The sequence below is a fragment of the Cavia porcellus genome, unplaced genomic scaffold (assembly GCF_034190915.1).
Source record: "Cavia porcellus strain 051 isolate PalLab524CR breed Dunkin Hartley unplaced genomic scaffold, mCavPor4.1 scaffold_25, whole genome shotgun sequence".
In the NCBI taxonomy this organism is placed as follows: domain Eukaryota; kingdom Metazoa; phylum Chordata; class Mammalia; order Rodentia; family Caviidae; genus Cavia; species Cavia porcellus.
In genome coordinates, this window is record NW_026947508.1 from 48,309,563 (window position 1) to 48,336,806 (window position 27,244).

General features: G+C 50.5%; 1 protein-coding gene across 13 annotated transcripts in view; it reads right to left on the reverse strand.

The window, feature by feature from the left end:
• Positions 1 to 27,244, reverse strand: part of Lrp8 (LDL receptor related protein 8) — an 83,974-nt gene that overhangs the window by 20,618 nt on the left and 36,112 nt on the right. For 4 of the 13 annotated variants that reach the window (XM_063236517.1, XM_063236513.1, XM_063236519.1 and 1 more), the window contains 8 exons: positions 13,873 to 14,001; positions 10,596 to 10,976; positions 9,655 to 9,780; positions 8,934 to 9,056; positions 7,040 to 7,078; positions 5,747 to 5,866; positions 5,549 to 5,674; positions 615 to 789 (listed from right to left, as the gene is read on the reverse strand). In XM_063236517.1, coding sequence (XP_063092587.1) covers positions 615 to 789; positions 5,549 to 5,674; positions 5,747 to 5,866; positions 7,040 to 7,078; positions 8,934 to 9,056; positions 9,655 to 9,780; positions 10,596 to 10,976; positions 13,873 to 14,001 — 1,219 coding nt within the window. The remainder of the gene's footprint in view (positions 1 to 614; positions 790 to 5,548; positions 5,675 to 5,746; positions 5,867 to 7,039; positions 7,079 to 8,933; positions 9,057 to 9,654; positions 9,781 to 10,595; positions 10,977 to 13,872; positions 14,002 to 27,244) is intronic. The other 9 variants (XM_063236524.1, XM_063236522.1, XM_063236518.1 and 6 more) reach the window with 6 other exon arrangements.

The following is a 27,244-nucleotide window of genomic DNA, read 5'->3' on the forward strand; positions in this document are numbered from 1 at the left end:
AGTCCTGCCACCTAGAAACTAGATCTCAAGCAAGAAAGGACTTGGCTGCTGACATGCAGGGAGGATGTTGGTGGCAAATGAGACAGGAGACTTCCTAGAGCATGTGAGGAGCCTCCCCAATGCCACCATCCACTGCTGTGGCCACAGAGAGGTCACACACAGGGGTGCGGGGATACTGCCTTTCAGAACGATTTCTCAGTCCTCAGATTGGGCCAGAGGTCCCCTCTGTACTTCCCCTGTCACCATAGTGGAAGTGGAGTCTCCAGCCAAGGATCAGATCTGAGTCACCTTTGAGTCCTTGGGGTCTGACACACAGATGTGTGAGCTGCATTGAAAGCTTGGTTAGAGCCTGGGAGTTCTTCCTTTTAGCCATGGTCGGACAGTTCCTACGTCTTATACTTCCCCGAAGTGGTCAGACACAGGCCAAGTGTGTGGGCTCAGAACTGCTCTCCCACTGGAGCAGTCAGCCCAGGCTGGCCCAGCGGGGGATGTCCTGGTGTACCAAGCCACAGTGACCCTGCATCTGTTCCCAAGCTCAAGGCCACTCTTCTTCTCCTGCTGCCCACCACCCCTCACCACTGTCCTGCTCCGGCAGTGGGGGCTATGCCACTCACCTGTAGATCTTGCGGTAGGAGAGGTCACACCAGTAGATGCGATTGGTGGCAACCTCCACATCTAGGGCCACAACGTTCTTGAGCATAGGGATGAGACGTGAGTAATCCCGCTTCACCAGATCTATCCGCTGCACCTCGTGCCGGTTGGTAAAGATTAGAGACGGGTTCTTGCCAGCTGCCGAGCAGGGAGGTTTAGAGGGTCACTGCAAAAGGCAGGGAGTCTGGCGACCAAAGTCTGCCATTAGTGTACTGTGTGACAGCTCATTTTCCTTTGTGATAATCTCTGCCTGGTAGTGGAACACATGAGTTGAGTACCAGAGTATAGGATGCAAAGCACTATGCAGGACAAAACTTACTTCCTTTTCATTAACCACAAATTCTCCCAAGGCTGTTATGACATCTCCTCCTTAGGCCTACACCCAAGTCCATGTTCCCTGCTCAGCCTCATAACCCGCCTCTCTAATGCATCTTGCTTCTAGCTCCCAACACCCATTGTTACTCCCACCAGCACGGGGCAGGGCTGCATTGTCACAGGCCTCTGCTCACATCCTCCCTTTTGCCCAGGATCCATTTCTTCCCAGCAACTACTCCCTTCCCTGCATGTCGTCCCCTCCCCGTCCCCGGTTCAAACAGGAAATCTGTGAGCAAAGAAGTGTTCAGAAAGATGATTCCATTTGCAGGATAGCAGATCCCTAGAGAGGGTGCTGTGGGCCTTTCTATTCCGCAGACATGACAAGAGTTGACGCTGCAAAGACTGCAGGGCTGGGCAGTGAAGCTGGGTGCAATCTGTTCTCTACCCTGAACCAGTGGCAGAGGTAAGACACGTATGACATCTGACAGATGGCAATTACAACTGCCCAGATAAACACAAAACCCATTTTTAGACTTATCGTTAAGAGTGTTAGAAAGATCTCCAGGGGCCTAGACATTCCTGGTGAGTCCATCTGGAAGGTCACCATCCCATAGGCTATGAGCAAGGGCTCTGGCAGAGGCTGCCCCAGGCTCTTTAAGATGAATCGGGTCCCAATGCCCTGAGTGGTAGCTCCTAGCAACACCTGCCCCCAGATCTGCCTGTAGCTTCTCCCTCTTGTTTCCAACTACCATTTCTGCTGGCCACCTGGTCCCTGTCTGCACATCTATGCCAGGCTGGTATGTGCCTTGAGGGCATGACTAGCCCAGCACAAAGCCAGGTAGGTGCTGGGGCCGGGCATGCACCATGATGGAGACTATCTCAGGATGGGTGAGAGGGAGGCCGGGACACGAATGCAGAGCACAGAAAATGGAGCTCAAAACACAAGAAGGGGCAAGGAGGAAAGCCGGTTACAGACCTAGCTCTGTTCCCAACAAACTGTGACCCTCCTCACCCCAGATAGGAGCAATGTCACTTTTCCTCTCTGAAGTCAGGAGCCAGGTGAGGGGGGCACCTGGAGGTGACTTTGAATGTTAGCTGTGACGTAACAGTATCCTATGTGTTTGTGATTTGAGTTCTTCTGAACTGTACTTTATCCGTATGAATGGCTTTTTTGTATACATGACATCTGTCCCCACATGATGTGCTGCATGTCACGTCCTACGCAGAGATAAAAACAGGTAACATGGTGAATGTGTGTTACATGGCCTGCAATATGGGTGATGTTTGGGGGGTTACAGGCTATAGTTCAAGCCTTGTGGCTTTTATGCTGTTAAAATCTATGTATTTTTTATTTATTGTGTTTATGTATAGCAGTTCCAGACTCACGTAGCCAACTGACTACTCAGTACCTCCACCTGGACATCGGAACAGTTTTCTGACATTCAACATGTCCCCAGCAGTCTGGCCATGCTTCCCTCACCCTCTTTCCCAAGTATAGAAATAGCAATCCTATTTCTTCAGTTTTTCAGCTTTTTCAGCCAAAAATCTCAAGAATCATCTTTTACTCCTCCCCTGCCCACATTTAATTTGTAAGAAAAGCTAGTGGCTGGCCTTCAAAGTGTACCACAATCTGTCCACTTCTCAGCGTTCCCACTGCAGCCACCCTGGCCCAAGCTACACCACTTCTGTTCTGCATCACTACAAAAACCTCCTCTTTTGGCTTGTGTCTAGATGTCCCCCCAAAGCTTCATGTGGTCATAGGTGGGGCTTTCTGGAGGTGGCTGGATCTGGGGTATGTGATGTTGGGATCAGGGATGTAATGCTGGGGTTGATTCATGGGAAATGCTAGGATTAAGGGTGTCCCACCCTGGGTGTGAGTGCCACCTGCCCTAAGGGTGGGTACCTGGACAGGACACAAGGGACAAAAGGGGCTGCTGCTTTCTCTTGCTGCTTGGCGACTTCACTGTTTTACTGTCTTCTGTCTGCCATGAAGTGTTTCTTCTCTCTGACGCCCCTCTGCCACAGCACTTTACCTTGGACCCAGCTAACAGTGGACTGAAACCTCTATAAACTGTGAGCTAAATAAACCTTTCCTCCTTTAACTTTGGATATCGGGTATTGTCTCAGCCACAAAGACACCTCCTAAGTGATTTCCCATTCCCTTCCTTGAGCTCTGCAGGCTGCTCAGACTCTACAGCCAGACAGAATCCCAACGGCGCTCCACATTCTTCCCCCACTGTGAGAAGTCGAGTCAGCCCTTGTGATACGCTTTATAAGACTGGCCCAAATCACCTCTCTGACTTCATCTCTTCCTAACACACTGCCCCAAGTACAATGGCTTCCTCACACTCTCCTGAACACCCCAGGAAGGTTCCTGCCTTAGGGATTCATACTTTCTGTTCCCTTAGCCTGAAATGCTGTTCCTGCAGATCACTGAGTACCTTAACTTTCCTGCCATCTTTACTCCAATGTCACTATTGTAGTGAGGGTGCCCCTGACCATTCCATTTAAACCTATAAACTACCACCCTCGACCTCCTTGTCCCTACTTTCTACTTAATATTTCTCCTTAGCCTTTATCCCCATCTGCAGTGTACTGCATTTATTTATTTATCTGATCTCTAGTCTGTCTCACTCATTAGAATATAAGTCCAATGGATTAAAGATCTAAATATTAAAACAGTAACACTTAAATCTGCTGGGAGACAAAACAGGTAAAACTCTTAAAGACAGAAGTGTAGGCAGGACCTATACAGAAGCCTGGCTACATTAGAAATAATACCAAAACTCAACCAATGAGATCACATCACATTAAAAAACACAAGCAGCATGAAGAGACAACTTAAAGACTGACAGAACATTTTGCCAACTACTTCTTAGACAAAAAGACTAATACCTAGAACATATAAAGGCCGAAAAAAATATACCCTCCAAATTTAAAGACCCAATCAAAAAATCGGCATATGAAATGGGCAATAAATATGTAAAAAAAAATGCCCAGTGTTGCTGGTCACTGGAGAAATGCAAATGAAAACACTGAATGGCAGGCATAGTGGTACATGCCTGTAATCCCAGGACCCAGGAGGCGGAGGCAGGAGGAGCACTATAAGTTCAAGGCCAGCGTGGGCTACATAGTGAGCTCAAGGAGAGCCTTAACTACAGAGAGAGCCTGTCTCAAAAATAAATAAATAATTAATTAATTAAAATTTAAAAATGTTTTTTAAAAACAACATTGAGGTTCCATCTTACTCCAGAAAGAATGGCCATTATCAAGAAATCAACCAATAACAAATACTGAAGAGGCTACAGGGGTGCAGGAGGGGGTAAGAGCCCTTCTTCACTGTTGGTAGGACTGTAAGGTACAACCACTATTAAAATTAGGATGGAGACTGTCAAAAACTAAAAGTAGAAATTCTATCTGACCCAGCTATTCCCCTTCCAGGTATCTTCCTGAAAGAGTTAAAGGCATCATATTGCAGTGATACATATACACCCATGTTTATAGCAGCACAATCCATAATAGCTAAATCTTGAAGTACCCTGTGTATTTCCATCGACAGATATATGGATAAAGAAAATGTGATATTCATACATAATAAGAGTACTACTCTGCCAGGAAGATAAACTTGAATCATCTGTAGGAAAATGGGTTCACTATCATGTCAAATGAAGTTAGTCGGTGACACAAGCAAAAAACAAACAAAAAATCAGTCACACAAGCGTAAACATCTCATGATTTCTCTTATATAAGAAACCTAAGACTGGGGCTGGGGATTTAGCTCAGCGGCATAAGTGCCTGCCTTGCAAGCAGGCAGTCGTGAGTTCGATCCCCGGTACCGATTAAAAAAAAAAAGACAAAAAAATTGAAGGAAACAAACAAACAAAAAAAGGAAACAAAAAGGGAAGAAACCCAAAATATAAATAAGGCAGACAATAGGAAAAATGTTATTGTAATGCAGAATGTATCTAAAAGTATACATTGACTTATACTAAAAGTATAATTGTTTTATACTTTTGGTCTGTTACTTTAGTAATATGTATTTATAATTTGATAAATGCTGAAAAATCTGATGCTGGCAAAAAAAACAAAAAAACAAAAAAAACGTGTTGTGCACATGTACCAACTCCCCACAGCGAATAACATTATGCATTGCAAACATAATAATGAAAATAAATTTTTAAAAAATAAAATAGCAAAATAAAAGGAAAGGAACATAAGTCCATGACTCTGCTTACTGTTTAATCCCCAGTGTCTATAACAATGTTAGGTATTCAAAATAAAGTCGAGCACAATGAATTAATTCAGTTGGCTCAGGTTATCAACATGTGGATCTGCATCCATCACACTCTTTGTGTCTGTGTGCCCAGGTCATGTCTACACGTCGTGCTCTACAGGCATCACTTCCACGGGCTGTGTTAGGCAGCCCTGTGTGGTGTGTGTGGCATCAGTGTGGGGCTTACCATGTGTGCAATCTGCTTTCTAGGTGTGTATGCACATATACATAGCTATTCTCATGTACATGGGGACATGTAGCTCCCTGTCCCTTCTCAGAGAAACGCCCCCTACCCTTGGGCATCCATACCCACGGCCTTGCAGTTCTTGGTCAGTGTGTCCATCTCATAGCCCGGGTGGCACTCGCACTTAAAGTATCCCTTGTAATTCACACAGATCTGGCTGCAGACGTCTGGGTCCTCACACTCGTCTATGTCTGTGGGGAGGAACAGAGGTCAGAACCAGCAAGAAGATGTGTCTCCGCGTGGGCAGGTAGGGAGAGTCTCACCGCCACAGGTCTTGTTGTCCAGAAGACGGAGGCCCGCCGGACACGAGCACTCAAAACCCATCTTGAGGTCAGTGCAGATGTGGGAGCAGCCACCGTTGTTGTGTAGACACTCATTCAGTCCTGGAGAAGGATGCAGGCTCCTGAGGTCCGAGAGCCCAGAGAGTGGGGCAGGCAGGTGCAGAGCCCAGCATGGAAGCACAGCCGGGGTAGCAGAACCCGCACACTGCCAGGATGGCTCAAGACCTCACTGAGCCTAAGCCTCAGGCCTCTGTTCAATGCCAGACACAGACAGGGATGGGAGAAACAGAGCTTGGGTTCTTGTGTTCCCAGGCTAGGGCTTTATCCACCACCAGGCTGGAGGCAGCTAGGCCTTGCCTGGGCCTCAGGTCTTTCCTTTCGCGTCCACATTTCTTGCTGTGCTCCTTCCTCATAGCCCTGAGCTCTTGGAGGGGCTTCCACATGTGACGTCTAACCCTTAGTCCCAAGAACACCTTCTCAGAGAGCTCACGCTCCCCTTTATGGGTCACTTCCTCCCAGGATCTGCTTTCTGTAGGCTTGCTTTGCCTCCCAGCTCTGCAGTGTGGGGTTGGCCATGGTGCAGAGGCTCCTTTAAAACCTCCTAAAGATGCTGGTTTCTAGTCTCTTGCCATTCAGATCCCCTTCCCTGGACACACTCCACCTGTCCATGTCCCACTCTGGGCGGGGCCCAGAGCTAGTCAGCTGGCCAGAAAGAGTCTAAACATCGGACGGCCCCACATCCTTACGGTACCTCAGACTACCATGCCTGGCCTTTCCCTACAGTGATGTACTGCCAACCGATTCTTTTCTACCACGAACTAAATTAAAACAATGGATTTTTACAACTCTTGTCATCTGTCCTTCCTCTGCCTCATCAAAGGCCTGGTTCCAGGATTACCAAATGCTGCAAGGGATGCAGGGATGTCAGGAGGTCATCAGGCTCTGGTTCCCCCATCCTCTACTTCCGTACCTCCTTTTAGAGGATTCTAAGGGAGGGAAGGAAAGCGGGAGTCCAGGACCAAGGCTCAACAAGTTCTCACGGAATCTCCCGAGCTTTAAAATCACAGAAGGTTAACTTCACAAGCCAAGGGAAGGTGCCACACCGCCCCCTGCCCGCCAGCCTCACGCGCAGCCCCTCCAGCCAAGCCAAGCAGAGCTAAGCTGAGCCAGCGATGGGCAAGCAGGAAGCCGGTCTGAGCTGCCCACCCGAAGCCATGCACAGCTGGGTGTGCCCCACCTCCGGCCTAAGCCATGCTTAGGAAATATCCCCTTTACCCCTGGGCCTCCTTCTCTTTCCCCTGGATGATGGTGCAGCTGAAAGAACAAGACCACAGCAACACCATGACTCAGGGGTCCAGCACGGCTCAACCAGGTCCAGCCCTGGAAGCCCCAGGCTCTTGCCGGTGGGCTGAGCTATGGCGCTTCAGAGTGGTCTCTGGGGAAGCCGCCTTCAGGAACCATCCTGTCACCCCAAACCCTCTCTGACCTCTCTTGGGCCACATTATTCTGAGCACCACGGCTCATGTGTCCTCCCGTTCACTCACTACTTCATTCATGCAGCCACCCGCTTCCTTCCTCTCCTTCTGCAGGTGGCAGCATTTACTGAGCACTCGAGGGAGGTTGGTCAGCTTTGAAAGCGGGAAGGGGAGACCTCAAAGGAACTCTGGCTTCTGATAAAAGAAGGAACAGCTTTCTCGGGGTCTGAGGTGGGCGAAGGGAAGAGAGAGTAGTGGGTCTGCATCTGCCTGTCCCCATCCACCTTCCCTGGAAGACCTCAGTAGAAGTCTCTGGTCTCCTCTAAACCTGTTCAGTCTGGAGTCATTCTTCCAGGGGACGGGAGAGGAAGGAAACGGGGAGAGTGGTTCAGAGAGCATCTGAGCTTCCTTTCAGGGAAGGAAGCAGTGTCCCTTCCCCCAGCACATGCACACTTACATGCAGACACCTGCATGCACACACACGTGTGCATGTACACACACACACACACATACTTATATGCAGACACGACAGAACCATAGACAACTCCAACACTCACCCAGATGTGGGAACACAGCCAGAGACAGGAACGCAACCCTTCTGCCTTCCCCAAGGGAGCTGTGCATACAGACACCGGCCTCTCACTAACACACAGACAACAGCCTCAGACACCAACACATGCATACATACTTCCCTTTGGCATGTCATGCAAAATACGAAAGAGAACAGAAAGTGTAGCAGATTAGTAGGTGCTGGCTAACTGCAGTCTGGGTGTGGTGAGGAGAGACTCGGTTGTTCCTGTTTCCTGCTCCTCTTCCCACAGGCTCCTCCTCTGGGCCTTCTCTCGGCTGGCCTCTCAAAGCAGACCTTTACCCAGCTACTCCTGCACTTTCAGCTTAAGGTTTGTGCTTTTTAATTTTCAAAAGGGAGGAAATGTACTGCTCCTGGGGAGCCACGGAGAATGCAGTTCCTCTGGGTGCCCAGGAGGGGTGGCACTGGGGAACTGCCTACCAGCATGTAGGAAAACGAAGACTGACCTCTGCCTTCCACCGACTGCTCTGTCAAATTTCCTTGACCATCTGGGATCCACACAGAAAGGACCCATGAATCTTCCTGGTTCCACACTGGGTTCCCAGTGTGTTCTCTGGAATGCCCACCCCACCTGCACGTGGAGCCTCTGTTGCCTCCAGCCTGGAACCCACCCCGACAGAATCAGCCACCAGGACAGCTCCCTCACAAGTCTGGGCTTCCCAGCAAGTCCCAGATGTCCAGGGCACAGGGCGGTGCTCCCCACGCTGTGTGTCAGCTGGCTTCCCGACTGCTATTCCCTGCCTCTCCCTTCGTGAGTCTCCTGCAGTGGGTAGAAGGTTCAGAAGCCAAGCCCCTAGCTAGGTCAGTAGAGCAGAACATGGAGGAGGAGAGAGAGCTACAGCGAGCGCACTCTCAGAGGTATGAATGTGGAAGGAACGAGGAGGAGGAGCTAAGTTTGTAAGAAGCAGTGTAACTTTCCGAGCAACTGGGCTAGAAAGGAAAGGCCTTAAAGCTTCACAGAATGTAGAACAAGAGGCCCCAAGGGCAAAGAGCCACAGGGCAGCGCATACATCCAGAGAGGGGAACAGGAAGGACCAGAGAAAGGTGTGTGTGTCGGGCCTGGCAGGAGGTTAGTCCCGCCACCGGGTGGAGCCAGGTACCGTACCACACTCTTTCAGCAGCTCATCCGACCAGTCCTGGCAGTCCTTCTGAGCATCACACACTTTCCCGCCGTCCACGCACTCGCCACTCTTACACTGAAATCTGCGGGGACCCTCACAAGTGGACTCTGTTGGACCAGACAAAAAAGTGGATGGTGCCTGTGAGACACTGGGCAAGAAGCCCAGGGCTGGGCCTGGACCCAAGGAAGACAAGCAGAGTTCCGGTCTCTATGGGGGGCCAGGGAGGATCAGAGTCCTGAGCCCATCTCACCAGGCAGAGCCATGTGTGTCTGTGCTTGGGCCTGGGAGTCCTAGGGGACTGTATCATCTCCTAAGGAGAAGACTCTGTCCACAGAGCCTGGGGAGGAAAGGTGCCTTGCTGACCACCTAGCTGGTGGGTCGGGGTCTCTGTTCCTGCAGGGGACAGGCAGTGACCACAAGAACTAGTGAGGAAAGCCTGGCCATGGGCAAGCAGGATGAAGGCTGGGCTTCCTGCAGTGCCCTTTCATGTGTCTTTCAGCTTGTGAAGTCCTGAGTAACCCAGGTCTGGTTTCGCTAGGACTCCACAGGAAGGAAACTGACTGATACGGGGGAAGGGATGCTCTGGGCAGGAACACATCTTGGGAACCAAGGGGCAGCCTCTGCCACTTCTACTCTCTCTGCAAACCTGGTGGACAGTATGGGCCTTTCCTCAGAGGACCCTGGCTCTGTCCTCACTATGCATACCCTGCAGGCAGCCAGCTTCGTCGCTCCCATCTGGACAGTCTCGTGCCTGGTTACAGCGTTTGATCTCAAGGACACATGTCCCATCTCCACACTGGAACTCGTCTTCACGGCAGGTTGCCAGCACCGCTGGGAGAAAACAAAAGGACAGAGTCAGAGTCAATGTGGCACCAGGACATATGCCATATCCACCCCAGGCAAGAACAGAACCAGTGGCTGCCCTTAAGGAGTCCTCAAAAGACACCTGGCCAAGGCACCTTCAGGGTACAGATGCAGAGACTGAAGCTCAGAGAGGGGAAGGCCTTGCCTGGGTCACACAGCGCTCTGGTAGGCGGAGCCAGGACTAGAACTCAGGGCCCCTGTTTTCCTGTCTGCCGCTTCCCCCCAGAGCAGAACATGGCCTTCTGTTGAGTTATGGTGCTCATGACTCTCTCCACTCTGCCAAATCTCCCTGGGCCAGGTACTGTGCTGGGTGGGAGCGGAGCCCAGAGAGGACTGAACACACCTCAGGAATACAGTAAGATGTCCTATGGGGGGTGTAACATCCTGATTGTGCCTCATGGTCAGTGGAGATGTGAAGGGAGGGCACCAGGGCAGAGATACTGGCACCAGTGAAGCCTGTGCCTGGCTTCCGGGGGTACGCGTGAGCCTCACTGCCTAGCAGCCATGAGATTTCAAGCAGTCACTTAATTCTTTTTTTTTTTTTTTTTTTTTTGTCTTTTTCATTTTTACCGGTACCAGGGATCGAACTCACGACCGCCTGCTTGCAAGGCAGGTGCTTATGCCGCTGAGCTAAATCCCCAGCCCCTAAGCAGTCACTTAATTCTATGAAGCCTCCTCCCCAGGAAAATGGGGGCAAGCAGAGGAAGAGGAGAAAGCAAGCAAAGGAAGTCTGCACCTGGCTGCTGCGTGCCAGGGCAGTGGGCACCGTGGAGGGGGCTTACGGCAGTCGGCCTCGTCCGACTTGTCCTTGCAGTCATGGTCGCCGTCACAGCGCCAGCCCAGGTATATGCACTCGCCGCTGCGGCAGGAGAACTGGGTGCTGGGAGCACAGGCCGCGGGCGCAGACGTGGTCCCCTGGCCTGCTCGGCCACAGTGCTCGGCCACCTCGTCTGAGCCATCCTCGCAGTCAAACTGGCGGTCGCAGACCCAGCGATCGGGGATGCAGCCACTGCTGTCGCCACAGTGGAACTCCCGGGGCCCGCAGGCTAGGTCCGCACAGCCTCGCTCATCGCTGCCATCCCCGCAATCGTCATCGCCGTCACACACGAACACAGAGGCCAGGCACGAGCGGTTGCCACACTGGAACTCGTGTGGGGCACACACTGTGCAGGACAGAGAGCCGGTCGGCCGGCCAGCTCCCATCCTCTGCCAACCCAGCCCACTGACCCTCACCTGTGAGCCGGAATAGGTCCCGCTGGGGGCCTGAGTGAGGGGGGTAAGATCAGACAGCGAAGAGGGCCTCCACCCTGGGCCCTGCTATGGACAAGCTGAGTGACCCTAGACAACCCACTTGTCTGTGCTGAGCCTGTCCAGCTGTCTTGTGTAAGTACATGAGTGGGTTCCTGGGGCTAAAACTGGAGCACACAGCCCGCCTCGCAGGACAGGAGGTGACACGCAGCATGACACTACGCTCAGGCCATGGTGTCTGGAGGCGGCGCCTTGTGGTAAGCTCTCCACAGACTGAACCCTCAGTCCTGGGCCATGGCTTCCTCCTGACCATACCAGCTCTAGCCACCTCAGACTCTTTCCCAGCCCAGCACACACAGGGCCTTTGTTCAGTTTGCCCGACCTTCTAGCAGCTACCTCTTGACCATCACTGCCTCCACAGGTTTAAGCAAGTTTTCAACTTTCCAGGGCTCAAGTTCTGCCTCTGCCATGACATGCTGCATATTTCCCTTGTTAGGAAACCTCCCATTGCTTCTGCCCTTTCACAACCCGCCCAGGGGTCTGAGTTTCTTGGCCGTCTCTATCTGGCCCATGACCATGAAATGGCTTCATCCTCAGTGCCTGGCAGGAAGCTCCGCAGGGCTGGAATGGGTGGGTACCAGTCGCCTGGGTATGAGGAACAGATAAGGCTGTGCACTAACGAAGGGCACACTTCCTGGCACTGCCCGAGGCCCTGGGCTTCCTCTCTCTTTGAAGAGCTGGTTTGAGCTCAGAGGTAGGAAGAACCTTAGGAGAAAACCAGGCCAACTGCTAATCTACAGACAGGGAAGTTAAGGCTCAGAGAGGAGAGTGACTGACTTTACATCATTGTTCTATGGGGACAGACTAGAACACAGGTTTGGGACATTTCCTTTCTCCTATCTTCCTTAGCTTTCCTGGTTTTCCTGTCCCTTCCTGGAACGCAAGCCAGCAAGCTCCTTCCCTCCTTTGTGTCTTCAGACCCTGGCCAAGAATTGGCCCTGAGGTCCAAGATGGTGAGGGATACAGTGGCTATGACTCCAAGTAAAAGGTGGTGGTAGTGCCAGATTTCTCCAGGTGGGGGCACCCAGAGCCCATGTTTCTGTTTTCTGATGGGGAAAAAAATGTCAATTTTCATTGTTACGGAATATAAAGTGATGCCCCTGGTTGCACAGTGTAGGCAGCTCGTGTCATGTGTTCTGACAGCTCCACTAGTTTCTTCCAGCTGCATTCTTTTTCTCCTTCTGGGCTTTTGGGATATTAGGGCCCTGGAGCACATGTGACACGGGGCCATCGTCCCTCAAGATGCTGCTGATTCCCAGATCAGCAACCGTCCTGCCTTGGCTTGTAAGTGTGCAGGGTCAGGGATCTGGTGCCCTCTGAAAGCCCCCATAGGAAATGCTTCTTATACTGAGTTCTCACTGAGGTTCTGAAAATGATGGTAATGTTCAAACCCTAGGCCAGAGAGCCTGCTCCCAGAATTTACGAATGGAAGAGTTCTGAGAGAGGATTCTGAGAGATGGGAGAAGGGAGGATATTTTTTTTTTCCCCTCTGCACAGGCCAATAAAAACTTGTGGTACTCTGGCTTCCTGTAAATAATAAGGAATGTCCCTGTCCCGACATGCCCTCTTGCAATAGTGACTGATGGATTTGATAGTGGAGGACTCAGCTGATTCTTGGGGGGTGGGTAAGAGAGAAAAAGGACTCTCATGGGCCAGTGAGTCCTCACAGAATTTAACAGCTGAAGAACTGAGCCAGGGCCACGAGATTCTGAAAGTGCTGGTAACAGCCAGGATCTCCCCACCCGTCTAGAGGTTTCCCACCTCAGACCCATCAAAGCTCCAGACTTAGAATCTCATGATGCTTCCACTCAGATGCGTGGAGAGACAGCCTTTCCTCCAGGCCGCAGGGGACAGCTAGGATGCACACTGAGAAGCTGGTGCAGGGCAGAAGGGCTGAGAGCCAGGGTGGACAAGTGCCTGGTGATAGCTCTCGAGCGGTCACCTGTATCTCAGACTAGCCTCACAGCCTCGTCAGTTTCCCTAAAATCATGGGCTCCAAGAGACAGGACCGCATAGGAGTCATCTCCCTCTTCCTCCCGCTCCTGGCTCCAGGTCCGGAACCCCTCAGGTACACACTGGACTGAAATGAGTCAAGTCACAGTGCCTGCAGGCCCAGGCCTAGCTGAGCTGCTCCCTGGAAGGAGATAATCCTGTGTTTAAAGCTCAGCGATGTGGAAGGGTCCCAGTGACCACTTCCATCTGTCCCTGCTGAGACTGCGAGGAAGGTCTTCCCCACCCTGTGACACGTGCGTGCGCTCCCCTCTGAGGGTGCAGCAACAGGAGTCCTTCACACCTCAGGAATCTGTCCCGCGCCCTGCCCCTGCGCTAGCCCCTGTCACTGCCAGTGCCTTGGCTCAGATCACTGCTCCACAGGCCGCCCCTCCGTAGTCCTGCCTTCGCTCCCAGGGCAGGAGGCTTGTGGAATGGATGAAGAGATGTTAAGCATGGTACAAAGCTTTGCTGTCCAGTTCTGAGTTTGCATCTCAATTCCGTCATTCAGCCTCGGGCACTCTTCCCTCCCTTGTCTGAGCCTCAGTTTCCTCACCCCTCAAAATGAGATGAAAATGGTGGTGTGAGGATGAAACCAGAAAATGTCTCTTAAGTGCCGGGCCATTACTAGTGTCCTGATTCTCATAGCTTCCTGCCCACCTACCAGGCCTCCAGGGCAGCAGGCCCCTCCCCAGAGGTGGCCGCCTCACCCAGGGCTACCCGCCATGCCTGCAGACCACGGGGCGCTGGCCCCAGACTCACAGGTAGCACAGCCGGCCTCGTCGGCTCCACCCTCACAGTCCTTTTCTCCATCGCAGCGCCACGAGGCAGGCACACACTTGTGACTGGTGGGTCCACAGCTCATCTTCTCTGCAGGACACACTTGCCTGGCTGCAGAGAAAGACATCCATGTGTGGCTTAGTGATGGGGGACACAGGACCCAGGCACTAATCAGTCCTGTCCCCTGCTTCTAGCCAACTGGCACTAGGTCCCAGGAAGTCCATCGGGGCCCCGAATCCCATCTGCCTCTTGAGCCTTCCAGATCCTAAATCTGACTCCATCACTGCCCCACCTAACTACACAGCGCCTGGCCCTGACAGTCTATTGCCCTTTGATCCAGTGAGCCCTGACCCACTGGCACGGTTATACTTCCCACTCCGCTGAGCCTCCTCTCTAGGCAGTAGCATCTGAAGCCACCACACCCTGCACTCATCCCAGCTCAGCCAAAGTTGTGAGCCCTTGGGTAAGATACTCAGCTGGATGCCACTCTGCGGTCCAGATCAGCCACTCCAGGATCAGAACTGGGGACTCACTAGACCTCCGACAGTCCAACCCACCCCTCTCCAAGTGATGGTGCTTCCCCAGTGATGGTGCTGAGCCTGCAGCTGGGAACAGCCACCGCACGGCAGGGCCCAGCGGGACTGCACAGCTATAATTACTGCAGCCGCAATCACAGGCTGACGCAGTCAGGGGCCTGAAGCCGCAGGGCTGATTTTCTATTTGGAAGAAGGAATGGGAACCCTATCTGGCTCTTATCCTGAGGCTTCTCAGATCCACATGACCTCTGGGGCTGACGTATCTCAGACCTCCACGGTTGCTCCCTACCGCCTTCCAAGGGGTGCGAGAGGCTGGATTTGGTGGTGTCTAGGATGTGCCACACGCAGTGCTAGATGCTTTTATTTAATCTTCACAATAACCCAGCAGGGTGAGGATTATGTCCTGGCTGCCTGGATGGAGACAGACAGCATGGGCTTTGGACACCTGGCTTCAAATCACAGTTCAAACACTCACTGGCTATGTGACCTTAGCCATTCGCTAGGAAGATGCTATGACCCATCTCACAGGGTTGTTATGATGACCAGGTTACTGTCTGTTCAGCACTGAAAAGGACACTCAGTCCAGCGCTCACTAAGTATCTCCTCTTATTAGATTCCCCATGCCACAGATGTGAGCCCTGACTCTTGGTTAGCCATTCAGTGAGTACTGAACGCACACTGCTGGGTACCAAACGTGGTGGTGAGCCCTGAGCTCTAGTCACATGGCTGGTAAAGAATGGTGTGAGGACATGGTCAGCCCTGTCTGGTACCACAGCCTGGACTCAGTCCACGTACCCAGGGCAGTGGCTATGCAGGTCCCACTTTGATTTATGATCTCAGCCCAGTTTCCTATCTTGGACTTCTGCAGCTTTGAGGGATGGAGAAAAGGTGGGGGAACTACGTCCAGGTCTTCAGACAGTTCCATGTCATGGGAGAAGTGCGGGTCCCAAGGTTTTCCCTGGAGCTCCATGTCACAGAATATAAGGTGATGAAAATGGGATTCATTTTATAGAAATTTCCATGAGAAGTCACATCAGGCAGAGCTCTGGAAAGCACCAACACCACAAGGACTCCAGGTCGTCCATGTGAGTAGGTGAAGGAGCTCGGGAATTTGGAGCTGGGGTCCTTCCAGAGCGTCGCTATTCTGGTGGGACTTCAGGTCTGCACTCCAGGGCCCCGTCAGGACATGAAGGTGCTGCGGCTGAGCAGCACTTCATGAGGGTCCTCTGACCAAAGGGTAGAGGTGAGGAACCCTCATACATGTAGGTACCGGAGCCCCGCTCATACCAACTGAATCCAGACTGCGAGTAAATCTGCATCCCCAGCTCGGGGCATTCCCAGGAACCTCTGTTTGAAAACTCTGCTTACTATTTTGTACTCCTAAAAGATAAGGGACATTAAATGTGTTTCAAACATAAAAGCATAAATAGGAAATAGGAATCTCAAGCATTTGCAAGCTCCAGAGACAGCAGTAAGTGGAAGGAACAGGCAACCCCTCACATGCTTATCTCTAAGCCAGCCCTGGGGAACAGACATTCCCAGGGCAGTGGGAAGAGACACAGTGCCAGGTGTTGTACTCTAAGAAAGTAGCTTCATCATTTTGTGTATTATAGCAAACCTGTACCGCGGCTTACTAAATGTTTTCTTTTCTTAACTGATATGTTAAGTGACCCAATTGATATGTTGAGCAATACTCTCCCCTGTAAAGAATTGCAAGAATTTCACTTAATTGAAATGTTAATCACGGAGCGGCCCTCTACAAACAAGAAGAGTGGTGCTAAAACAAGCTAACAAGGGCTGTTAATCACGGGTAGGCGCCTCTAGTCTTCGCTAAAGAACTAAAGAAGACAAGAAGGCCCACTAATTTACACATTGTTTGAAGTAGTGTGTTTATATGCAGGGAGATTTGCCCATGAGTTTAACCTTTTTACCTAACCTTAGTTACTCTTCCCACAAGATAGATACTCGCCGTTTTCCTGTTCTGTAGCGCGCCTTATTGCCTCCCCCCCACCCACCTATCTGGGCCATAAAGAATTTGGGTTTCTGGTGACCTCTCCCCGACCTGGTGATGATCTGTCATAAAATGAGCCTGCCCCAATTTTAAGAACTGTTTAGCTTCAAAGAAATTACCGGGAAATACTGTGGCCCAAACCCCGATCGGTGCTTTCCTTTTGTTCTGTATGTACCAATGGGTTAGATATCAGATCTTTGTAAAACTTAAGTTCCAGCATCTCATAACTCGTGACCCCTTCGCACTCACTGGCGAAGACAAGCTGTCCTAGGATAATTAACTCTCCACTTTCTTCCCCAAATATTGCTGCAGATGTGCCACTCTGAGATAATGTCAGTCTGCAGGATGGGAGTAATTTGAGCAACACCAGGAACTCCCGGGACTGTCAGAGCTAAGTGGACAGCAATACAGTTTCCAGATGCGGGTCAACAGGTTTAATGGCCTTACAGGTTTCCTCCCCACTTTCCCTTACTTTTAAAAACCCCTTTCCCCAGTCTGGGGCGCGCAGTCTTTGGTTTGATCTAGGAGAGACTGTGCCGCCAGGACTGGCTCAATAAAGCCTTTGCCACTTAAGTTTTGGACTCTTGTTTCCGTGGACTTTATACCGGGGCCCACGTTATAACATTTGGGGGCTCGCCCTGGATGGAAGCAAGACTCCAGACTCATTTCCGAACATCTGAAAGTAAGTGCTCTGGAGGTTTTGTTTGGGCCGCGGTCAATTTGTAATTTTGAGGGGACGCCCTCAATTTGGGAGTGGGAACCACCCGAGGACAGAGTCAGTTGGTTTGTCGGACAAATTCTGTCCATCTGTGAATCTGCCCCGGGTGAGGAACCACTCCGTTCGGAAGGGGACGCCCTTAATTTGGGAAGTGAAGCCCCCGAGGACGAAGTCAATTGGTTTTTGCCATTTGTGACTCCGCCTGGGTGGGGAACCACTTCATTAGTTAAATTTGTTAATTCCTCCAGATCCCAAAATTTGACTAATTTTTGAGCAAAGGCCATTCTGCTGCAGCTTGTCTTGTCCTGTCTCGTCTTGTGTGTCGGTCTGTGTGTTCATTTGTTCTAATTGTTCCCCTTTTTGGTCACCTAACTCTAACAGAGCCTTCTTTCTTAGGAGCTCCTTCCTGGAATTCGGAGTGGGCAAAGGTGATTCCGACCGTTTGCCTAGTCTCTGTAGTTTTTCTGTTTAACCCTAACTTTGCCTTTTAAGTTTTTTTTCCAGCAAAACCAGCGACACCACCAGCTATGGGTCAGAACGAGTCCATTATGGGTCGGAACGAATCTGTTCCCAGCACTCCCCTTAGCCTTGTCATTGACCACTTTAAAGAATTCCAGAGGCGAGGTGGGAGATATGGGGAAAGGGTTCGCAAAGCCAGACTAACAACCTTTGTCACACAGGAGTGGCCCCTGGGGACCCAAGGAGTCTGGCCCCCTTTTGGGTCCTTTGATATGGAGACAGCTCGAGCGGTCCGCCAGTATGTATTTGGGCCCCCCGCTCACCCCGATCAGATTGTCTATATCCAGGCTTGGATAGATACAATCTATGATGCTCCCCCTTGGATTGAGCCACTTCCGAATGGAGTCCTAGCAGCCCTCAAACCGAAATCCAAGGCTGAAGAGGAGACCTCCAAGCCCAACGCACCTCCAGTCTTACCTCCGAGCGAAGACTTCTCCGACCCGCTAGACATCCTTCCCTTACCCCCTCCCCCGTATCCTGCCCCTGAGCCACAACCTGACTCCACCTCGTCCTCCCCGCCTCGGCCCATTCGAACCCGCCGCCACGCTCGACCAGAGGGACCTCTGGAACAGGGCCACGAGGCAGCGCCACTGTGTCCTCTGCGGGAGGTCCCAGCCCCGAGTGGGGGCTCCATGTTTGTGTACACCCCCTTTTCTTTCTCTGACCTCTATAACTGGAAAAGTCAGAACCCCCCTTTCTCGAAGGACCCAGAATCTCTGATTAGCCTTATAGAGTCTGTTTTCTCCACCCACCTTCCCACTTGGGATGACTGCCAGCAGATCTTACGCATCCTTTTCACGGCTGAGGAAAGGATGCGAATCTGCGCTTTGGGGCAAAAGGGAGTCCGAGAACCGGATGGATCTCCATCCACTGATCGGCAACGAATTGAGCACTTGTTCCCCTCCTCCCGACCCGAGTGGGACCCTAACACGGATGCAGGTAAGAAGGCTCTCGATGAGTATCGCCTGAGGCTCTTAGATGCACTTCGTGCGGCTGCTAAGAAGCCCACCAACCTTTCCCGAGTGAGTGCAGTGCAGCAGTTAGCCGATGAGTCTCCAGCGGTGTTCTTAGAGCGCCTTTTAGAGACCTATAGATTATATACTCCAATCAATCCGATGGCACCCGAGAACGCACGAGCAATTAATATTGCTTTTGTGTCCCAGTCGGCCCCTGATATTAGGAGAAAGTTACAAAAGCTTGAGGGATTCGAGGGAATGCCTCTCAGCCAGTTGGTCGAGGTCGCACAAAAGGTTTTCAACAATAGGGAAACCTTGCAAGAAACAACAACCAAAAGGATGACTAAAGTACTGGAATTACTTTGCGAAAAAGAAGCCAAGAGGTCAGCTAACCCTAGGAAAAAGGAAGCTCGAGGTAAGCGACCTCCTCTAGACAAAGAGCAATGTGCGTACTGTAAGGAGATGGGACATTGGCGTAAGGATTGTCCAAAGTTAAAGCCTAAGACAGAACGAGAGACTAAGGCCCTGTTGTCTCAGAAATGAGGAGGTCAGGGCTCGCCGCCACCCCCCGAGCCCCGGATAACTCTCCAAGTGGGGGGGCAACCGGTGGACTTCCTAGTCGATACAGGAGCTACCTATTCTGTGCTGACTCAACCATTAGGAAAACTGACCAAGCAATCTGTCAATGTGATAGGAGCTACAGGGGGCCGAAAATCGTACCCAAAGGTGACAGCTAGTCTGGCTCGACCTGGACATAGACTGGTCCAACATGATTTTCTCTGGGTCCCTGAGTGCCCGGATCCCCTTTTAGGGCGGGACCTTCTACATAAATTACAGGTGCAAATTGACTTTGTTACGAATGAACCTAGACTGAAGCTAGAGACTGATACCCCCTCAAAATCAGAGGGTATTAGAGTGTTGGCTCTTGTCCCAGAAGGAGAAAGTTACCGCCTGCTGGGAAGTTTGTCTGGTGCACCCGAGTTGTCACGGACTGACTTAGAATTAGAACTGCTGAACAAATGGAAACAGGAGATTCCAGAAGTCTGGGCAGAAAACAACCCTCCAGGGCTAGCAGTCAACCAAGTCCCCCATGTGGTAGAACTCTTGCCTCAGGCACGCCCCATCTGCTTAAGGCAATACCCAATAAGCCTGCAAGCCCGGAAAGGAATTAAAGTCCACATACAGAGACTAAGAGACAATAATATTCTCATTCCTTGTGTCTCTCCCTGGAACTCGCCCTTGCTCCCAGTTCAGAAACCGGGGACGAATGACTATCGCCCTGTACAGGATCTCCGAGAGGTTAATAGACGAGTGCTGACTCTACACCCAACAGTGCCAAATCCTTACACCCTGCTCAGCCTCCTTAATCCGGAGAACACCTGGTACTCTGTCCTGGACTTGAAGGATGCCTTCTTCACCCTGCCTCTTGCTCCGGTGAGTCAACCCCTATTTGCCTTCGAGTGGACTGACCCAGATACAGGGGTAAAGGAACAGCTGACCTGGACACGTTTACCTCAGGGCTACAAGAACTCTCCCACCCTTTTTGACGAGGCGTTAGCAAGAGATCTCTTAGGATTTAGAGAGAAACACCCCGAGATAGTGCTCCTTCAATATGTAGATGATTTGTTGATAGCCTCAACGTCCCTAGAAACATGTCAAGAGGCAACTGAGGAGTTGTTAAAGACTTTGGGACGATTAGGCTATAAAGTCTCGGCTAAAAAGGCTCAACTGTGTCGCCAGGCCGTGACTTACCTGGGCTATAAATTACAAAAAGGAAAGAGGACTTTATCAAAAGAAAGAATCCAAGCCATATTACAAATCCCATCCCCAGAAACTAAGAAACAGGTGCGGGAGTTTCTGGGAGCTGTCGGATACTGCAGACTATGGATTCTAAACTTTACTGAAATCGCTCGCCCATTGTATGACTCTTTAAAGGGAGAGACTCAAAAGTCGCTCGACTGGACAGATGAGTGCGAGCAGGCTTTCCAACAGCTCAAGCGAGCTCTGACTGAGGCTCCAGCCCTGGGGCTCCCTGATGTTACTAAACCCTTCACCTTGTTCGTAGATGAACTCAGAGGCATAGCAAAAGGGGTTCTGACTCAAGATATTGGCCCTTGGAAGAGACCTATAGCCTATCTTTCTAAAAGACTCGACCCAGTGGCAGGAGGGTGGCCTCCGTGCCTGAAAATTTTGGCCGCTGTGGCAATGCTACTCAAAGAGGCTAAGAAGCTCACTTTTGGACAAAAGATTTCTGTGGTAACCTCCCACAGCCTAGAGACTCTTATTAAAACCCCCCCAGAAAAATGGCTTTCAAATGCCAGAATTCTACACTATCAGGCCTTGCTTCTAGACCCAGAATCAGTAGTTTTCAAGACCTCCTCAGCTCTAAACCCAGCCACTCTCATGCCCGACGATAACCCAGAAAACCAACAGATGCCTCTCCATGAGTGTGCTGACATTCTCGAGTTACAGCAGAACTTGCGAGCTGATCTAACCGACCAGCCTTTTAAGGACGCTTACAATTATTTCACCGACGGAAGCAGTTTCATTCAGGACGGGAGGCGAGTGGCCGGCGCAGCAGTGACCACCGAGAAAGAGGTACTCTGGGCTAAGCAGTTAGAGCCTGGCACTTCTGCCCAAAAGGCAGAGCTCATTGCTCTGACAGAGGCATTAAAGCTAGCCTCAGGAAAGAGGGTAAACATCTACACAGACAGCAGATATGCTTTTGCTACTGTACATGTACATGGAGCTATTTACCATGAACGCGGTCTCTTGACCTCGGCCGGGACTAAGATTAAAAATGCCCCACAGATCCTAGACTTGCTAGCAGCTGTCTGGCTACCTCAGCAAGTCGCTATTATTCATTGCAAGGCACACCAAGTGGGAGATGACCCCATCATCATAGGAAACAATTTGGCCGATCAGGCTGCCCGAAAAATAGCAACCACATCAGAGGGGCCTGCAGAGGAAATGACTGCCCTGATGCTAGTCCCTCAAGCCTTGTCAGAGCCTGTTTATTCGAAGACAGATTTACAGCTAGCATCTCAACTTGGAGCCAAACCCCGCACTCCAGGGGGCTGGTATCAGCTGCCCGACAAGCGAGTGCTGTTACCCGAAGCACTAGGACGAGAGCTTTTGCAGCAAGCTCATCAGGCTACTCATTTAGGAGGAACTAAACTAGCAGAATTGTTCAGAGATCGATTTTTCATTCCAAAGCTCTCCAAACTAACTGCCTCTCTGAGCTCTAGATGTCCACAGTGTTTGTTGGTCAACCCAACCAGGAAACCTCCACTGGAAACCACCCGGTATCGAGGAACCTCCCCAGGAGAACACTGGAAAGTGGACTTCACGGATATGGTAAAACCTGGCTTGCAGGGACACCGCTATCTCCTGGTGATGGTAGACACATTCACTGGCTGGGTAGAGGCCTTCCCCACTAAGTCTGAGTCAGCCCTGGTTATAGTTAAAAAGCTACTACATGAGATTATACCCCGATTTGGCCTCCCATTATCAATGGGGTCCGACAATGGCCCGGCTTTTATAGCCCAAGTTACTCAAAAGTTAGCCCAAGTATTGAAAATCAGTTGGAAACTCCATTGTGCCTATCGGCCACAAAGCTCGGGACAAGTAGAGCGCATAAACCGGACCATTAAGGACGCTTTGACTAAGCTGTCTTTAAAAACTGGTGACAATTGGGTGAGCCTTCTTCCCTTTGCATTGCTGAGGGCCAGATGCACCCCATATATTTCTGGGATCTCCCCCTTTGAGGCTATGTTCGGGAGACCCCCACCTATAGTTCCTAAGTTGTCAGAAGACAAATTAGCCGAAGTAACTAACCAAGATCTCATTAAGTCCTTACAGAGTCTCCAGCCTGTACTGACCTCAATTCACCGGCTGTTCAGACAAAAACATCCGAACCCCCCCTTGGGAACGCTGCCCCAAGCGTCAATTGAGCCAGGAACGTCGGTCCTGGTGCGACGACACCACCGGGATTCGCTTGAGCCGCGCTGGGAGGGACCGTTCACCGTGGTGCTCAGCACTCCCACCTCCGTCAAGGTAGCAAGAAAGACTGCGTGGATCCACCACACACAAGTCAAACCACTGGAAGCTACAGACGACGAAAAGGGTCCCCGATGGACAGTACAACGGACTGGTAACCCATTAAAGTTAAAGTTTGTAAAGGACTCTCAGCCATAAAATTATGTCTGTACTATGGTATTTGGCTTGGTGCTCGATTATAATTGTAAACCCCGGGAATGGGGACTGGATTGTTTCAGACGAGAAAACTAAAAGGGAACTAGGGAGAGCTAAAGGCACGATAAATCAAGTCACCATTGACCTATGTATACTTTTCAATGGGATAATAATTAATGATGACAGCCCAACTGGCAGGGTAGGTGGGTCGGTCCACCGTAACCTCTGCTCGGGCCGTGGGCCTAAAGCTCTGCAAGTTATGTTCCAACTCAAGCAGGCATCCCTGTATGTATGTCCTAAAAACCAGCCTGACCCCAATTATAATGTGTACTGTGCCTCCGATCCAAAACATCAATATTGTTATTCGTGGTCATGTGTCACAGGAGGCCTAGATGGATACTATAACTCTGAAAAGTATCTCGCTGTCAAGTACATAGGAAACAAAAACTGTTATGGTGTTTATACTTGTAACCCAGTCCAGCTGACCTTTCTAAATCCAACGGATTTTAGGTGGCTGGGGCAGGGACTTACTTACGCTGTTAAAATTTATAAATCTGGACATGATCCTGGAATTAGTATCAATATCTTATACAAGCCACCTAGAAAGCCTCCTGTAGTCATTTACAGGAGAGGACGCCGCCCAGTGACAGCCCCCACTCAGAAGGCACCCATTAATTTCCCACTCAGTCGACCCCGGAGGCACACTCCGACGACTAAAGTGACTGAGGCCACATACAATGGGAGCATTTACCACACAGACCAGCCCCAGATAAAGCTGTGTAAATGGAGGGGGAAAGGGGGCATCCCATACTGGATAGAGATTAGAGTGCCTAGCTTCGATCCAACCTCGATGCAACCTTCAACAAGGGCTACAAAAACTGGTTTGAGAAGGTCTAGACGGGCACAGACTGAGCCCAAAGCCTCCGCCCCACCTTCAATGATAGCGGAAATATTCCAACCTTTGGAAGTAGCAGCTGAGCTACTTAACAGTTCCCTTGATAGCGATTTAAAAATCCCATGCTGGCTGTGCATGTCCCCAGAGCCCCCCTTCTATGAGGGCTACATCACGGTCACTGATAAACTAGCCTCCGATCCCTCTAGATGCAAAATGCTCCTTCCCCAATCGCTATGGAAAGGCACCAGTTTAGAGGGGATAACTGGTACCTGCATATATCATTTTAGCCACACAGCCCCTGAGTATTGCGACCTTTCTCACTCTTATCGCATCACAGGAGCTGGTGACGCTACTCCCCTAATAGCCCCGGCCAGCCATTGGTGGGCTTGTACTTCAGGATGGTTCCCTTGTATGATTTCAAAAAAAGTTCGTTGTTGACCAAGATGAGGTGTGTGTACTAACCCAGGTTCTGCCTAGAATCTACTGGCACTCCGAGGAAGAAGGGAACCGGGCTCTCATCTCAGCCAGTCACCAGATCAATAAGAGAAGTCCAGCCCTCCCTATTATGGCTGGGATCAGTGTATTCTCAGCCCTCGGGATGAGTGCTGCGTCCATGGGAGTTAGCATACACCAATACAATATGCTATCTCAACAGGTAGATAAAAAAATAAAAAGAGTCCAAAATGCTATTGAGGCCTTAGAGAGTTCAATGGACTCATTAGCTGAAGTAGCTCTCCAAAATCGCAGAGGACTAGACCTCTTGCTTGCTAAAAAGGAGGACTGTGCTTGGCCCTGGGAGAGCAATGCTGCTTGTACGCCAATAAGTCTGGGGTAGTTAGACAAAACTTAGCGGAACTCCAAAGAGGCATACAAGAAAGAGAGAGACTAAGACAAGGAGCTCTAGGGTGGGCGGAGCAAATGTTCTCCTTCCCACCGTGGATAACCAACATAATAGCGACCGTAGCCGGTCCTATCATTGTGATTCTAGTGCTAGCCACTTTGGGCCCCTGCATAGTAAATAGGCTGACTGCATATGTCAAGCGTCAGGTACAAAGTATAAAATTAATGATGGTCAGGCAACAAGCGTATGAGCTTGTCCCCAGCAGACCTTAAGTACGGCCAAGGATTTGGCCCAGAAGTCACAACATCAGAGGGGAATGTTGTACTCTAAGAAAGTAGCTTCATCATTTTGTGTATTATAGCAAACCTGTACCGCGGCTTACTAAATGTTTTCTTTTCTTAACTGATATGTTAAGTGACCCAATTGATATGTTGAGCAATACTCTCCCCTGTAAAGAATTGCAAGAATTTCACTTAATTGAAATGTTAATCACGGAGCGGCCCTCTACAAACAAGAAGAGTGGTGCTAAAACAAGCTAACAAGGGCTGTTAATCACGGGTAGGCGCCTCTAGTCTTCGCTAAAGAACTAAAGAAGACAAGAAGGCCCACTAATTTACACATTGTTTGAAGTAGTGTGTTTATATGCAGGGAGATTTGCCCATGAGTTTAACCTTTTTACCTAACCTTAGTTACTCTTCCCACAAGATAGATACTCGCCGTTTTCCTGTTCTGTAGCGCGCCTTATTGCCTCCCCCCCACCCACCTATCTGGGCCATAAAGAATTTGGGTTTCTGGTGACCTCTCCCCGACCTGGTGATGATCTGTCATAAAATGAGCCTGCCCCAATTTTAAGAACTGTTTAGCTTCAAAGAAATTACCGGGAAATACTGTGGCCCAAACCCCGATCGGTGCTTTCCTTTTGTTCTGTATGTACCAATGGGTTAGATATCAGATCTTTGTAAAACTTAAGTTCCAGCATCTCATAACTCGTGACCCCTTCGCACTCACTGGCGAAGACAAGCTGTCCTAGGATAATTAACTCTCCACTTTCTTCCCCAAATATTGCTGCAGATGTGCCACTCTGAGATAATGTCAGTCTGCAGGATGGGAGTAATTTGAGCAACACCAGGAACTCCCGGGACTGTCAGAGCTAAGTGGACAGCAATACAGTTTCCAGATGCGGGTCAACAGGTTTAATGGCCTTACAGGTTTCCTCCCCACTTTCCCTTACTTTTAAAAACCCCTTTCCCCAGTCTGGGGCGCGCAGTCTTTGGTTTGATCTAGGAGAGACTGTGCCGCCAGGACTGGCTCAATAAAGCCTTTGCCACTTAAGTTTTGGACTCTTGTTTCCGTGGACTTTATACCGGGGCCCACGTTATAACACCAGGCACCTACAGTGTCAGGCTACTCCGCAGCTCATCAAGGTGAAAAGTCGGTGCCTCACAAAATTCATGCTGGAGCCTAACCCTCAAGGCAGTAGTGGTAAGCATCTCCTGTGAATGGGATTTGTGCCCTAACAAATCGGGGTTGGGGGAGTTCCCCCGCCCATCATGGCATGAGGATTCAGGGAAAAGGCACCATTAATGCAAAAATGGCCCTCACCAGATGCTAAATCTACTCATGCCTTGATCACGGACTTCTCAGCCTCCAGAACTACACTCAACAGATTTCTTTTCTTTTTTTTTTTTTTTTTGTACCAAAATCAAACTCATGACCTCATGCCTGCCAGGCTGGCGCTTGTGCCACTGAGCTAAATCCCTGACCTTCGATATCTTTTATTTATAAATTACCAGTCTAAGGTGTTGTAATAGCCAGAACCCACAAAGACACAGCCTCACCCACATGCTGACAGGTAAACAGACCCTGCAGGCTGTGAGCGCAAATTCCAGGGGCGCCATTCACAGACATCACCAAGTGAGTGGTGTCCCTGGAGGGCAGTAGGGCAGCAGTCTCACAGGTGAACAAGCCACTGTACAGGTGAGGAAACTGAGACTCAGGGTGACCAAGCAGCTGACACAAAGACACACAGCATGTCAGGGACAGAGTCTGGACGCACTGGACTATAACCTCACCCTCTCCATCAAGCCCTGCAAGCTTCAGAGCCAACCCCAAGCTCTCCTCCCTAGAGTCCAGGTGATTGAAATGGCACTTGGCTGTGGTTCTGACTGTGTCTTTGTGGGTTCTGCAGACCCCCAGCAGCAGGCAGCTGATTGAACCTTTAATGAATATTTATACAGTTAATAGCATAACCTTTTAGCAAGGACAATGATTAAACAATCTGTCTGCTTCCTTTCTTTATAATTAATAAGACATTTGCTGTGTCCCTAAATAGACAGCTCTAATTACAGGCTCTCAGGATTCAGCAGTACCTGACACCAGACCTGACACCTGACACCAGCCAAGGCTCTTGGAATGCCAGGACAAGGACACTCAGGGGATCACAAAGGGAAGGATGCCCTGGAGGAGCAGGAGCCTAGGTCCAGAGAAGGGAGGTACTGGCTATTCCACAGGTCCCTCTCCTGGAGCCTCACTGTCTCTCTCTCACGATGGACAACTCTTCCCCAAAGCCAGGACCCCAGTCAGTGCCAGTCTCCAGGTCAGCAGAGTCCTGGAAAGTGCTGATGTGCAGTGTCACTTTCCAGGTTGGTCCTCTTTGTTTCTTCCAAAGAAGTTGTCTGTGATGA